The sequence below is a fragment of the Nicotiana tabacum genome, chromosome 20 (assembly GCF_000715075.1).
Source record: "Nicotiana tabacum cultivar K326 chromosome 20, ASM71507v2, whole genome shotgun sequence".
In the NCBI taxonomy this organism is placed as follows: Eukaryota; Viridiplantae; Streptophyta; class Magnoliopsida; order Solanales; family Solanaceae; genus Nicotiana; species Nicotiana tabacum.
Genome location: NC_134099.1, coordinates 29,626,971 through 29,640,240, shown reverse-complemented (window position 1 = coordinate 29,640,240; position 13,270 = coordinate 29,626,971). Strand labels below are relative to the sequence as shown.

Sequence of the window (13,270 nt, the reverse complement as noted above, 5' to 3'; positions counted from 1 at the left end):
AGAAAATAGAGGGTGAATCCTAGTTAAACATAATAAGTTCTAGATCTAAAGTTGGAAAATATCAATGGGATGAGATCGTATTCAAAAATAATAAATATCAAGTATATGACCAATGATTGTCAATGAATGTAGTAATAGAAGCATGCAATAAATATAGATAATGGAAATAAACGTAATAAGAAGGAATTTATCACCCAAATGTTAGGTGACTTGGACGATTTTCCTCCCTGACAACAACGTGGGGTGATAGGGAATGAAGATGGATAAGGAATCTTTGGATCTTGTGAATGAATAACGTAAATCGAACAATATAATCACTGTACAAGCTTTTGTATATTCTCTCTAGTCAACCCTTTATTTTGTGCTCTTATCAAAAAGTGAAGATCCCCTTTTTGTTCTTTATCTCTTCCTATTTATAGGGGATATCCCTGAGAAACCCTAAAAAAGTACGACTGAATATTCTTTTATTCTATTCTAACTTATCCTACCGTTACTTTCATACGCCCATTACTCGACCTCGACGCTAATCTCTCTTAAGACGATTCCTCGCCCTTATGCCGTGGTTGGTTTAATCCTCGACCATGTTCATTTGCAACTATTAAGCCTAATCCAAATTTTGACCAATACAACACGTAAATGGAAATGAAGAGAATAGATAATAATTAAGTACTTAATTATCTACGTTTGTAGAAGATTTGATTAGTTAGGGCACAAATTGGTGAATAATTATAATATTTGATTTATTATCACAATAGTTGCTACAATTTGACGTAATCTTTAAATATTCAATTTAGTTATAGATGTAGGACATACTAGTCCATTTTATAAATTGGTTACACTAAGGATTCGTTTGTCCATAGATATATTTTTTTCAAAAATGTTTTTGTCCATACAATTTTGCAACTTGCAAGTTTTTAGAAATTTTTCGGAAATGAATTTTTTAATATTTCAGAAATTTTTGTTTCCCTACTCATAAAATTACAATATTTTTTCAAATGAAATGCATATCCAAACATAATCTCAAATTTCAAGTATTAGTTTTCAACCTAACTTCATATACTAATTTTTTCTCAAAAATTATGTCCAAACGCCTACTAAAAGAGTAAAAGAAATCGAGTAATAGGAATCTTCCATCTTTGGACCAACCACCGGACCTGTTTTAGCAAGTCTCTGGTGAAAATATATATTAGTACAATATGTATATGCTGTAAGTCAAGTTTAGTGAAACTCTTTTTTTACTTAACAAACGAGTTTAGGTCAGTTTGTGCAACTTGGATTTTTTCATCAATTGTCACGACCCAATTAAGGATCGAGACCGGCGCTTAGGAGCAAGTGCTTCCAAGTAAGCCTCATTAGTATTTTACAGAAAATCGGACAGAATTTCCCCTGTTTTTAGACTATCCCAAAAAGATTTTCCTATCTCAAATCAACAACCAAACACCCTAATAGCAATTCAAACAATCGACAACTTATTAATTAACCAAAATAGTCTTTACCATTACTAATCAACCCACTAACAACCAGAAATACTAATCTATCTCTGACTTTGATAATAAAGAACGATACTCGACATAAGACTAATAGCAAAATAATACTCATGACACTAAAATAATGACTATGGAGCGACTTTAAGAATTCAAAGAAAAAACCATAACAATTGATAAAAATCTCTGCCCACACGAACAAGTGCGAGGCTCACAAAAAATTCTCAACTTGTGCGCTCTAATTAACGAAATCCTCGCATGCGTCAACTGTTGTCTCTGTAAAAAAAATTAGTGTGGAATGAGTCACTAGCTCAGTGAGTAATAACACTTAACCACAACCGTTTTTATTGGGGACAAGTCAGAAAACATGCTAGTATATCAAACAGAAAATAACATAAAAATGTCCTTTCAGAAACAATAAATAATTTTCAGTCTCGTCATGCTTTTCTTGTAGTATAATACAATTAACAGTTCGGTAATAAGCTCGGTAACCACTGTCTAATATCAATATTCACATTTGGGAGGTTTCAATGAACGGATCATGTAATCGGTATAACTGTGGACTTCTTCGCAAGAAGTCAAATATAACGGTAGTCCCTACTCGAGGAAAATCGGTAACGATATGCTAGTTCTACCTTCCCACTAGCGAGGGCTATAACGGTAATCTGTAATTACAAGGTGCACCAAGTCTAACGAACCCGACGTTATCTACGGGATCCTTCAATATCTACTCCCATTTATACTTGTCTCTGTAATCCGTATATACTCATAGAAAATATTTTAAAACAATATAGGGCATTTCAGTTCTTATCAAATCATATAATTTCTTTTCGATAACAGTAAATTCAGGTAATGGTAAAACAGATCTAGTGACAACGAAAATATTTTAAACAACGGTAATCTTCTCAAATAACTATTTCTGTATCATATCGAGTAAAAGACTTGTGCCACATGCAACTTAAAATAATCGGTAACATATTCATGTTAAAAATCATATGTAAATCATGCAAGTTATGAAAACACAAATTGCGGTAAGATTACTACTCACAGTACTCGTGCCGAAATACCAAATGTTTCACTTCGAGCAATTCGTACAAATTCCTCCAATCAATCTATAATTACATAATATCAATCTCATGTTAATTTCCTTGTTTAGGCTAGTTCATAGCTAATTTAGAATACCCAACCCTCGAAGTTTCATATTTGACTCTTAATTCGCCGAATTATATTTACCCACCTATGAGTAATTACTAATCTATCAACTCCAATATATTCATATATTTTATTAATCCAATTTCATAAAGTTCTATTGATTCTTTAGGAAGAAAATTCTCAAGTGTGAATGAACTAGTGTAATTTCTATTTCTCTGTAGAATCTCCCAATCATGAGAATCGAAATTAAAATCTACCAGAAAGAGAAGCTCAAGCAATACCCATAAGACACAATTCGTGCTTAAGATTCCTCAACAGATTGCCAAAGATTAACAAAAATTTATACATATCTTTCCTTGTTTCAGACTTTTGTCAATCTCCTTATTTAACTCTAACCATTAAAATATATTCTCAAATTTGTGGAATAAGTACCTGAAGATATAAATAAATAATGGATGGAAATGACTTCTTTTGCGGTACCAAACTTTTTCCCAACTCACCTTCTGTATTTGTTTTTGAATTTTCGCTTTAATTCTGACCCGTTCCTTGTTTTGTTTGATTCTGTTTAGTTTTACGCAACAGAATTGATTTTTGTTGCAAGAGAAAGGGGCTTCAACCCTTTCTTCCTTTTTCGTTTCTGTTAGCTAGCGTAGGGCTTGCCCTATTTAATCTTATTTGTAATTTTTTCAGTAAATTACATAATTACCCTCTTTCTTTTAATGAGTATTACATTCTCCCCACCTTATGAAATTCGGTCTCCGAATTTAGCTCAGGTACGTACCTGTAGACTGAAATAAATGAGGATACTTGACTCGCATAACATCTTCTATTTCCCATTTAGTTTCTTCAACAATATGATTTCTCCATAAGACTTTAACGAGCACAATTTCTTTTTACCGTAGCTTTCTTACTTGCCTATCAACAATAGCCATCGGCTCCTCCTCGTAGGACAACTTCTCATCGAATGGTATAGTCGGTGCTTCAATCACCTAAGATGAGTCTGATATACATTTTCTTAGCATTGAGACATGAAACACTGGGTGAATAAAGGATAACTCAGGAGGAAGTGCCAAACGATAAGCCACCGCTCCCATTCGGTCTAGTATCTCATACGGTCCTATAAACCTGGGGCTCAACTTGCCTCTTTTCCTAAACCGCATTACACCTTTCATAAGGGAGACTCGTAGGAATATTTTGTCTCCAATCGTGAACACTAAATCTCTTCTTCTCTTATCAGCATAAGACTTTTGTCTGCTTTGAGCTGCAAGCAATCTCTGTCTGATCAACTGGACCTTGTCCATAGCTTCTTGTACTAGGTCGGATCCCAATAAGTTAGTCTCACCAGCTTCAAACCATCCGATAGGAGAACGACACCTTTTACCATACAGTGCTTTGTACGATGCCATTTGAATACTGGACTGGAAGCTATTGTTGTAAGCAAATTCAGCTAACGGTAGATAAGTGTCCCAACTACCTCCAAACTCAAGAATGAAAGCTCTCAACATATCCTCCAAGATCTTAATAGTACGTTCAGACTGCCCGTCTGTCTGTGGATAAAATGCAGTACTAAGATCTACTCGTGTACCCAATGCTTCTTGAAAAGATTTCCAAAAGCGTAAAGTGAACTGTGATCCTCTATCAGAGATGATGGATACTGAAACTCTGTGAAGTCGGACAATTTCATTCATAAATATCTGTGCATACCTGACTCCACCATATGTAGTTTTCACCGGCAAAAAGTGTGCTGATTTCGTCAGTCGATCGACAATCACCCATACCGAGTCATAACCTCTAAGGGTTCGTGGTAGCCCGATTACAAAATCCATAGTAATTCTTTCCCATTTCCACTCTGGAATCTCAATTTATTGTAGTAATCCTACGGGTCTCTGATGCTTAACCTTGACCTGCTGACAAGTTAAACAACTAGAAACAAAGTTAGCAACATCTTTCTTCATACCTTCCCACCAATAAAATTGCTTTAGGTCATGGTACATTTTTGTGGATCCAGGATGTATAATGCATTTAGTCTTGTGAGTTTCTTTAAGAATAGCATGTCTCAACCCATCTACGTCTGCTACACATAGCCTGTCACTCATTCGAAGAACACCATCATTGTCAACAATCATATCCTTGCTTTTACCAACTAAGGCCTCATCTCTGTATTTGCATAATCGTTCGTCCTTATATTGGGTGGCCTTAATGCTCTCAACTAATGAAGACTTAGCTTGAGCACAAGCCAACAATGCCTCTGAATTTCCGACACTAAATCTGATACATGTATCTTCTAGTCTCTAAATATCTCTGGCCAAAAGTCTCTTTGCAGGGGCTATATGTGCCAAACTCCCCATATATTTTCTACTCAATGCATCAGCCACCATATTGGCTTTTCCAGGATGATACAAAATAGAACAATCATAGTCTTTGAGTAGTTCCATCCAACGACACTGCCGAAGATTCAGATCTCTCTGCTGAAAGATATACTTCAAACTTTTATGGTCAGTATAAATCTCACAAGTTTCGTCGTATAGATAATGTCTCCAAATTTTTAGAGCAAATACCACTGCAACCATCTCCAAATCATGTGTAGGATAGTTTTGCTCGTGCTTTTTCAATTGTCTCGAAGCATAAGCAATAACACGACCATTTTGCATGAGAACACATCTTAATCCCACCCTCGAGGTGTCACAAAATACTGTAAATCCTCCAGAACCTGATGGTAAGGCTAATATTGGTGCAGTTGTCAAACATATTTTGAGTTTTTGAAAGCTCTGCTCACATTCCTCCGTCCACTGAAACTTTGCATTTTTATGCGTTAGCTTGGTCAGCGGCGCTGCTATTCTGGAGAAATCCTGCACAAAACGCCTGTAATAGCCTGTTAAGCCTAAAAAGCTGCGAATCTCTGTAGGAGAAGTAGGTCTGGGCCATTTCTGCACAGCTTTAGTCTTCTTAGGATCTACCATAATTCCATCATTGGATACAACATGCCCCAAAAATGCTACCGAGTCTAGCCAAAATTCACACTTCGAGAACTTAGCATAAAGCCGATGTTCTCGCAATGTCTGCAACACAGTCCTGAGATGATTCTCATGTTCTCTTTCGCTACGAGAATATATCGGGATATCATCAATAAATACTATTACAAATCTATCTAGAAACGGCTTGAACACCATATTCATTAAATCCTTGAATGTCGCTGGAGCATTAGTCAGTCCGAAAGGCATCATAAGAAACTCATAGTGCCCGTATCGAATCCTGAAAGCAGTCTTAGAAATATCTTCATCTTTGATTCTAAGTTGATGATAACTAGAACGGAGGTCAATCTTTGAAAAGTGGGCAGCTCCTTGTAACTGATCAAATATGTCATCTATACGAGGCAAATGATATTTGTTACATATTATTATCTTGTTCAACTGCCTGTAGCCAATGCACATTCTCAGGGATCCGTTTTTCTTCTTTACGAACAGTACTGGTGCACCCCATGCTGATACACTAGGTCTAATAAAACCCTTATCTAACAAATCTTGTAACTGTTGCTTTAGCTCCCTCAACTCTGCTGGTGCCATTCGATATGGGGGTATCGATATGGGCTGTGTGTCAGGTAGCAAATCAATACCAAAGTCTATTTCTCGTAACGGAGGCAATCCTGGTAAATCCTCAGGAAATACATCAGAAAATTCTCTCACTACTGGTACATTTTCTATACTAACTGTTTCCTTTCTTGTATCATTTACAATAGCTAAGAGACCCAAGCAACCTTTCTTCAGAAGTCGTTGAGCCTTCATAAAAGATACGATTTTGCAAGTCTCTGGAACCTGACTCCCTCTTAGAATAAAATTGGGTTCATTTGGTATCTCAAACTTAACTATCTTTGCATGACAATCGACTATAGCATAGCAAGAAGATAACCAATCCATTCCCATAAAGCACGATACACGTACTCAGCTAATAGAGACTCTCCAATAGGAGTAGCAACTAGAAAAGGATCATTCAATAGCTCGGGTTGTCTACTAAATCTCAAAGCAAAGTACGAGGACACATAGGAGTGGGTAGATCCCGGATCAATCAACACAAGTGCATCAAATGAACAGACAGAAAGAATACCTGTAACCACTGCATTCGAGGCCTGAGCATCCAATCTAGTAAATGCAAAAACTCTTGCCTGACCTCTACCAGCATTGCCTTGTCCTTGATTCACAGTAGCACGGTCTCCAACACCTTGACCTCTATTTCATGTACCTGTAGCACCTGAAGTATTACGAGTAGTCTGAGTCGGTACAGCTGACTGACTAGAAGCCTGGTTGAAATTTCTCGGAGGCTGAGGGAAATCCCTCAAGTGATGTCCTAACTGGCCACACCGAAAGCACTCTCCAATTAGAATACGACATTGGCCCAAATGTGATCTACCACAAGTCTAGCAGACTGGAGTAGTGGCATATATCTGCGCAGAATTACGATGTCTAGAAGATGATGGTCCCCTATTACCTTGTCTGTAATGTGGTCTGTATGTGGATTGTGAAGACATGTGTGTCCCTGTCTGAGAACCCTATTGATGTTGTCCCTGATTTCCTACTCTTTTATTTTCACTAAACCACCACTGAAAGCCCCTCTTGTCTTGGCCTTCTTACGTAAATCATTAGCTGCACTCTCCTCACGTCCCTTGTTTTCAATCTTTCTAGCAAGGTCGACTACATCAGAGTAGAATAAAGTCTTAATCTGTGGGGATACTGCAATGTATAGACGACCAACCAATCCATCGACAAACCTCTGAACTCGAGCTTCTTCGGTAGGCACTAAGTGATGAGCATATATAGCCATCTTACAGAACTTAGTGTTACATGTTGACACATCCATATCTGGAGTCTGAACCAATCTCTCAAAGTCTCTAGCATATTGTTGCATCAGACTGTCTGGAAGAAAATGATTCTTGAACAACTTAGTGAACTCGTCCCATGTCAGTGGTGCTGCTCATGCTGGCCTTCTTAGCAATACAGTTTCATACCATGTGTTGGCCATATCCTCTAGTTTGTATGCTACGAGCTCCACAACTCTCTCACTAGAACATCCAAGAGCACGTAATGCCTTGAGTGTCCCATCCAAGAAACTTTGAGGATCTGCTGAATTACTGGAACCTGTGAATTTTGGTGATTTCAATTTCAGGAACTCGTGTAGGGACAATTCCTTATTCCCGAAAGGCTGAGTCTGTGTAGGTAATTGTGTCTGTAAAGTAGCCTAAGGAGCTAAACTTCCGCCTTGAGTAGGCACCAATGCTTCTAACACATTCAACAACCTTGCCACTGCATCTGCAGGTAAGACAACAGTAGGTACAATAGTACACAAATTGCGGTAAGATTACTACTCACAGTGCTCATGCCGAAATATCAAATGCTTCACCTCGAGCAATTCGTACAAATTCCTCCAATCAATCTATAATTACATAATATCAATCTCATGTTAATTTTCTTGTTTTGGCTAGTTCATAGCTAATTTAGAATACCCGACCCTCGAGGTTTCATATTTGACTTTTAATTCGCCGAATTATATTTACCCAGCTATGAGTAATTACTAATCTATCAACTCCAACATATTCATATATTTTATTAATCCAATTTCATAAAGTTCTATTGATTCTTTAGGAAGAAAATTCTCAAGTGTGAATGAACTAGTGTAATTTCTATTTCTGTGTAGAATCTCCCAATCATGAGAATCGAAATTAAAATCTACCAGAAAGAGAAGCTCAAGCTATACCCGTAAGATACAATTCGTGCTTAAGATTCCTCAACAGATTGCCAAAGATTAACAAAAAATTTATACATATCTTTCCTTGTTTCACTGACTTTTGCCAATGTCATTATTTAACTCTAACCATTAAAATATATTCTCAAATTTGTGGAATAAGTACCTGAAGATTTGAACAAATAATGGATGAAAGTGGCTTCTTTTGCGGTACCAAGCTTTTTCCCAACTCACCTTCTGTATTTGTTTTTGATTTTTCGCTTTAATTCTGACCCGTTCCTTTTTTTCTTTTGCTTCTGTTTGATTTTACGCATCAGAATTGATTTTTGTTGCAAGAGAAAGCGGCTTCGGCCCTTTCTTCCTTTTTCGTTTATGCTAGCCAGCGTAGGGCTTGCCCTATTTAATTTTATTTGTAATTTTTTTTGGTGAATTACGTAATTACCCTCTTTCTTTTAATGAGTATTACACATCTACCATCTTCTGCCAGTAATTTTGTCCACCACGGCAAAAAACAACGAAACATATTTTATCCGTGAATTTAAACTTTAGCCTCCAATATTATCACCTAATTTGTTAACAAATTTCTAGTTTAGCCTTAAAATTATCTCCCAGTTTAGAGTATGAAAATTGACCAATTAATGAACAAAAATTAAAAACCTCGTTTGCTCCTCCCTAACATAGTTTCCTATGCTTTACCCGGCCATACAAAATGAAAAATCTACTCAATCTCCAAAAACCCTACTAAAAAACAAATCCAAAATGCTATAGACTTCTCCTTACTATCAGTCTATTCTAAGCCTTTCACAAATCCCAACCTAAAAACTCCTCATTCTATTCATTGTTAACCATGAAAAAATGTACCTCTAGTGTTCTAAGCTCAAACATGTGAGCCGTATATCTCAGTGTTCTTCAGTACATTTTCTCTTGCACCAAATGGCCACTTCTTTGTCCCACTCTCCCCAGTTATTGACTTTCTCTTACAGAAAGTCTCACCCCTCTTTCTCATTACCCAAGATTCAATCTTTCTTGCACCAAAAGGGACAATTTCACTTAAAGACTCAATCTTTTCCGATATTTCAAACTTTTAACCATCTGGGTCATATTCAAAAGAGAAAATTTCACTTAAAGATTCAATCTTTTCCAATATTTCAAACTTTTAACCATTTGGGTCATTTTGAGAGGGTAAAAAGAGCTTGTTGTTCTGATGGTTTTCTTGAAGAAATTGAAAAGGAAGAGTCTTTACTGGCTAACGAGGAAAAGCCATTGAAATTCTTGTTGTGGGTATTGTTATGGGCCTCTGTATCTATTGGTTTATTTGCAGTTTCAGGGAATGCAAAAGCTGCAGCAGCAGCTGCTGATTCTATTCGGGCTTCGGGCTTTGGTGTAAAAGTTGCTACTGCTTTAAGAAGTTTAGGCTGGCCAGATGAGGCTGTTGTGTTTGCTTTGGCTACACTTCCTGTTATTGAGCTTCGTGGGGCTATTCCTGTTGGTTATTGGTTGCAACTCAAGCCTATTGCGTTGACTGTCTTATCTATTCTTGGGTAAGTTTTGCATTCTCTTTTTTTAGGCCCTTAATCTGCAGCTTAATAAGGTGGTATTTGGAAGAAATATTGCACATTGGCTTCACTTCCTGTAATTGAATGTCTTGTTTCATTTTTAGGAGTAATTTTGCTTGCTGTTCTGCATTTTGAATACCGTTGATCGGAGCTAAAAGAAAGGTGCATTGTTGTGCTGTAACTTGAATGTTAGCTACTGATAATTAACTTCTTGAAGGGAAATGTCTAAAGAAACCATCATCCAAATTCCAGTCATTAATTACTGGTGGTTTTTATTGATAACCAAGATATCCCTGAGGGCTAGTGGAGTACAGTTCGAAATTGGGTAGATAGTGGGTCCGCCCCTCTACCTTTCCCCGCTTAAATACCAAAATTTTTATCTACGGCAGGGTTCGAACCCGTGACGTGCACATAATGCACATATCACACATTCAGGGGCGGATCTAGAGCAAAGGATACGAGTTCCCATGAATCCAGTAACTTTTACATAGACCCTGTATTTATACTAAAAAATTCATTAAAAGTATAAGAATATTTAGCTTGGAACCAATTCGTTGGTCCATTTATCATGTAGATTAACATGAGATTGTTATAGGAACCCATAAACTTAAAATTCTGGATCCGCCTCTGCACACATTGCGTTCTTACCACTAGACCAAAGCACTGGGGGCCATTAATTGTCGGTAGTTGGAGCTTCAGTTGCTGTGAAAATGATGTCTATTGGTGATTGTCTTACAATAGTTTAGACTTCAGAAGCCATAGTGTCTATGCTAATGTTGTATGAGTGGAAGGTTGCGATTCAAGTGTAGCTCATTCCGGAAAAGAGATGTAACTCCAGTTCCTTGAAAATCATTATTGCGGATAGGGGTAGTAGACAGTTGAATCCAAATTTGACCATTTTCAGTTAATTATCAAGCTAGTGCTGCATTTTGGGGGACATAGTTTTTGAACGTGGTGTCCGTGATAAATATGAAAGAGAAGAAGATTTACCAATGACTTAATGAATATGGTAGATATCTAAGTATATGTCAGAGACAATTCAAAATATTATAATTGACTAGTGAGGGACGCTATTACATCTATGCATATCTAACAAAGTCTTAAGTAATTATTGAAGTCTATTAGTTATTGTTTTATATTAATTAGAGTTCAGGAGCTATAGCGATCGTGTTAATCTTATATAAGTGGGAAGGGAAGCTCTTGGAGTGCAACTCATTTTCACTTTGCTAATGATGAAAACTGGTGCTGCATATGTAGGAACATGGTTCCCGTCCCCTTTATCGTGCTCTACTTAAAGAAGTTAGCAATTTTCCTTGCTGGAATGAACAAATCAGCATCAAAGCTTTTGGATTTGTTGTTTGAGAGGGCGAAAGAGAAGGCAGGTCCTGTACAAGAGTTTCAGTGGCTCGGTTTAATGCTCTTTGTGGCAGTTCCATTTCCTGGAACCGGAGCTTGGACAGGAGCCATCATAGCTTCTGTCCTCGATATGCCTTTCTGGTCTGCTGTTTCTGCGAACTTTGTTGGTGTAGTCTTGGCTGGCCTTCTGGTAAATTTGTTGGTGAATCTTGGACTCAAGTATGCTATTATAACTGGTATAATACTGTTCATTATATCGACATTCATGTGGAGTATCCTTCGAAGTCTTAAAAAATCACTGAGCTCATCAAGCTGATATCAAGTCCTGTTGAAGTTTTGAGATGATTAGTATAACCTATTATGGATAAAACGGAAACTAATAAGAGAAAGAGAAGTCTTTTTCTTTCTTTAGTCGATCAATATTACAACTTTTCCTTCACATGTATATTGCTATTATTTGTATTGGGCACCATCATATAATCTCTTCTGATCAATCAAGAGGATAAATTCACTTAGTCTCACACCGTTCTTCTGATTATGCATTTTCCTCTTTACTTTCTATATGCCTATGTATGCAATGATAGAGATGGAATACTTTAAGATCAACAGAATTCTAAGGCCTGTGAAAACAGCCTCTTGCAGAAATGCAGGGTGAGGCTGCGTACAATAGTCCCTTGTGGTCCGGCCCTTTCTCGAACCCCGCACATAGCGGGAGCTTAGTCCACCGGGCTGCCCTTTAGAATCCTAAAACCCCGGAACCAATTGTTTACTACATATTGTGTCTGTGGCAGTGGCATGCTTTTAGTTGGATCATTTTACAGAATCCTATATGTCTTCCATGTAGAAATGATGATAGACTTTCTAATAGAGACAGAACTTGTAGGTATGTGTATTATGTAGTTTGTTTTGGGGAGTATTCAAGGGATAACAGTTTACAGCACAGCATACTGATGAAATGCTTTGTCCGATAAACTACTGCAGATGGAAATCTCACACAACCCGCTGTATGTATGTTCTTTTATATGTATCATCGCTATAAACTAATAGCCCGTTTGGCCAAGCTGCAAAAATCAGTTTATTTTGAGAAGTGCTTTTTTTTAAAAGTACTTTTGGTGAGAAGCAGTTTGTGTTTGGCTAATTAGTTTGAAAAGCACTTTTGAGCAGCAATTAGTGTTTGGCCAAGCTTTAAAAAACTGTTTCTAAGTGTATTTTTCTCAAAAGTGTTTCTCAAAAAAGTACTTTTGGAGAGAAGCTACTTTTTTCTGCTTCTCCAAAACTGCTTCTGCTTCTGCTCAAAAGCACTTTTTTCCTTTCAGAAGCTTGGCCAAACACCTCAAATTGAGGCCAAAAGCACTTTTGGCAAAAAAAAAAAAGCACTTTTGACCAAAAATAAGCTTGACCAAACAGGCTATAAGTCCAAGGACCTGATACAAGCCACCTTTGTACTTCTAGTTGCCTGTGTGTTGAGTCTTGGGGCAATGACTGAGGGTTGCTTTTCTAAACAAAGATTAACTTGGTTAGCTTTAAGGTGAAAAAGGCTCAGCTCCGCATCTTTTCTCCTGTTCCTTTGTGAATAGGTTTTTGGAAGATTCATTTAGGCAAGAAATGCTTACGTCCTGTTTGTTGAACTAAATGCTTCAGGATCATGTCCAACTATGCCTTATAAAAAGGAATAAGCGATCGTTGTAAATATAATCCGGTTTACAAGTCCGGAATCGGATCCCACAGAGAACTAAGGCTTAACTACAGTTGTTCAATATCGCTAAGAAACACGAGTCCAAATAATTTCCTAATTATAATGGTTATTTTTATCTACTTAACTAACAAATACTAGAAAGCAGTAAAACTATGAATTAACAAGGATAAGGATTGGAAACAAGATTAAGGAGGTCTAGAGTTATGATTTTCCCTATTGTCGGAATCCTTTTCACCACGTTTTCTATAAATTCGCCTAAGTATTCTCTACTGATCATGAGCGCTCTGACTGTC

At 37.2% G+C, this 13,270-nt stretch overlaps 1 protein-coding gene and 1 long non-coding RNA gene across 2 annotated transcripts; one reads left to right on the top strand and one right to left on the bottom strand.

Moving 5' to 3' along the window:
* Positions 1-1,264: 1,264 nt before the first annotated feature.
* LOC142174951 (uncharacterized) lies at positions 1,265-8,732 on the bottom strand. Its single transcript, XR_012704110.1, has 3 exons — positions 8,536-8,732; positions 6,738-8,060; positions 1,265-1,760 (listed from the first exon to the last, which is right to left on the bottom strand). It is a non-coding gene; the product is annotated as an uncharacterized LOC142174951 (long non-coding RNA).
* Positions 8,733-9,056: 324 nt separating this feature from the next.
* On the top strand, positions 9,057-11,802 carry LOC107824019 (uncharacterized). Its single transcript, XM_016650744.2, has 2 exons — positions 9,057-9,910; positions 11,183-11,802. The coding sequence occupies exons 1-2, from the start codon at positions 9,303-9,305 to the stop codon at positions 11,595-11,597; spliced, it is 1,023 nt and encodes a 340-aa protein (XP_016506230.1). The 5' UTR covers positions 9,057-9,302; the 3' UTR covers positions 11,598-11,802.
* The last annotated feature ends 1,468 nt before the right edge of the window (positions 11,803-13,270 follow it).

What these genes read in the sequence shown, in the direction of transcription:
- LOC107824019 (XM_016650744.2), top strand. Translation starts at nt 9,303, where the DNA reads ATGGCCACTTCTTTGTCCCACTCTCCCCAGTTATTGACTTTCTCTTAC. An exon ending in ACTGTCTTATCTATTCTTGG is followed by an intron (nt 9,911 to 11,182) that starts GTAAGTTTTGCA and finishes CTGCATATGTAG; the next exon opens with GAACATGGTTCCCGTCCCCT.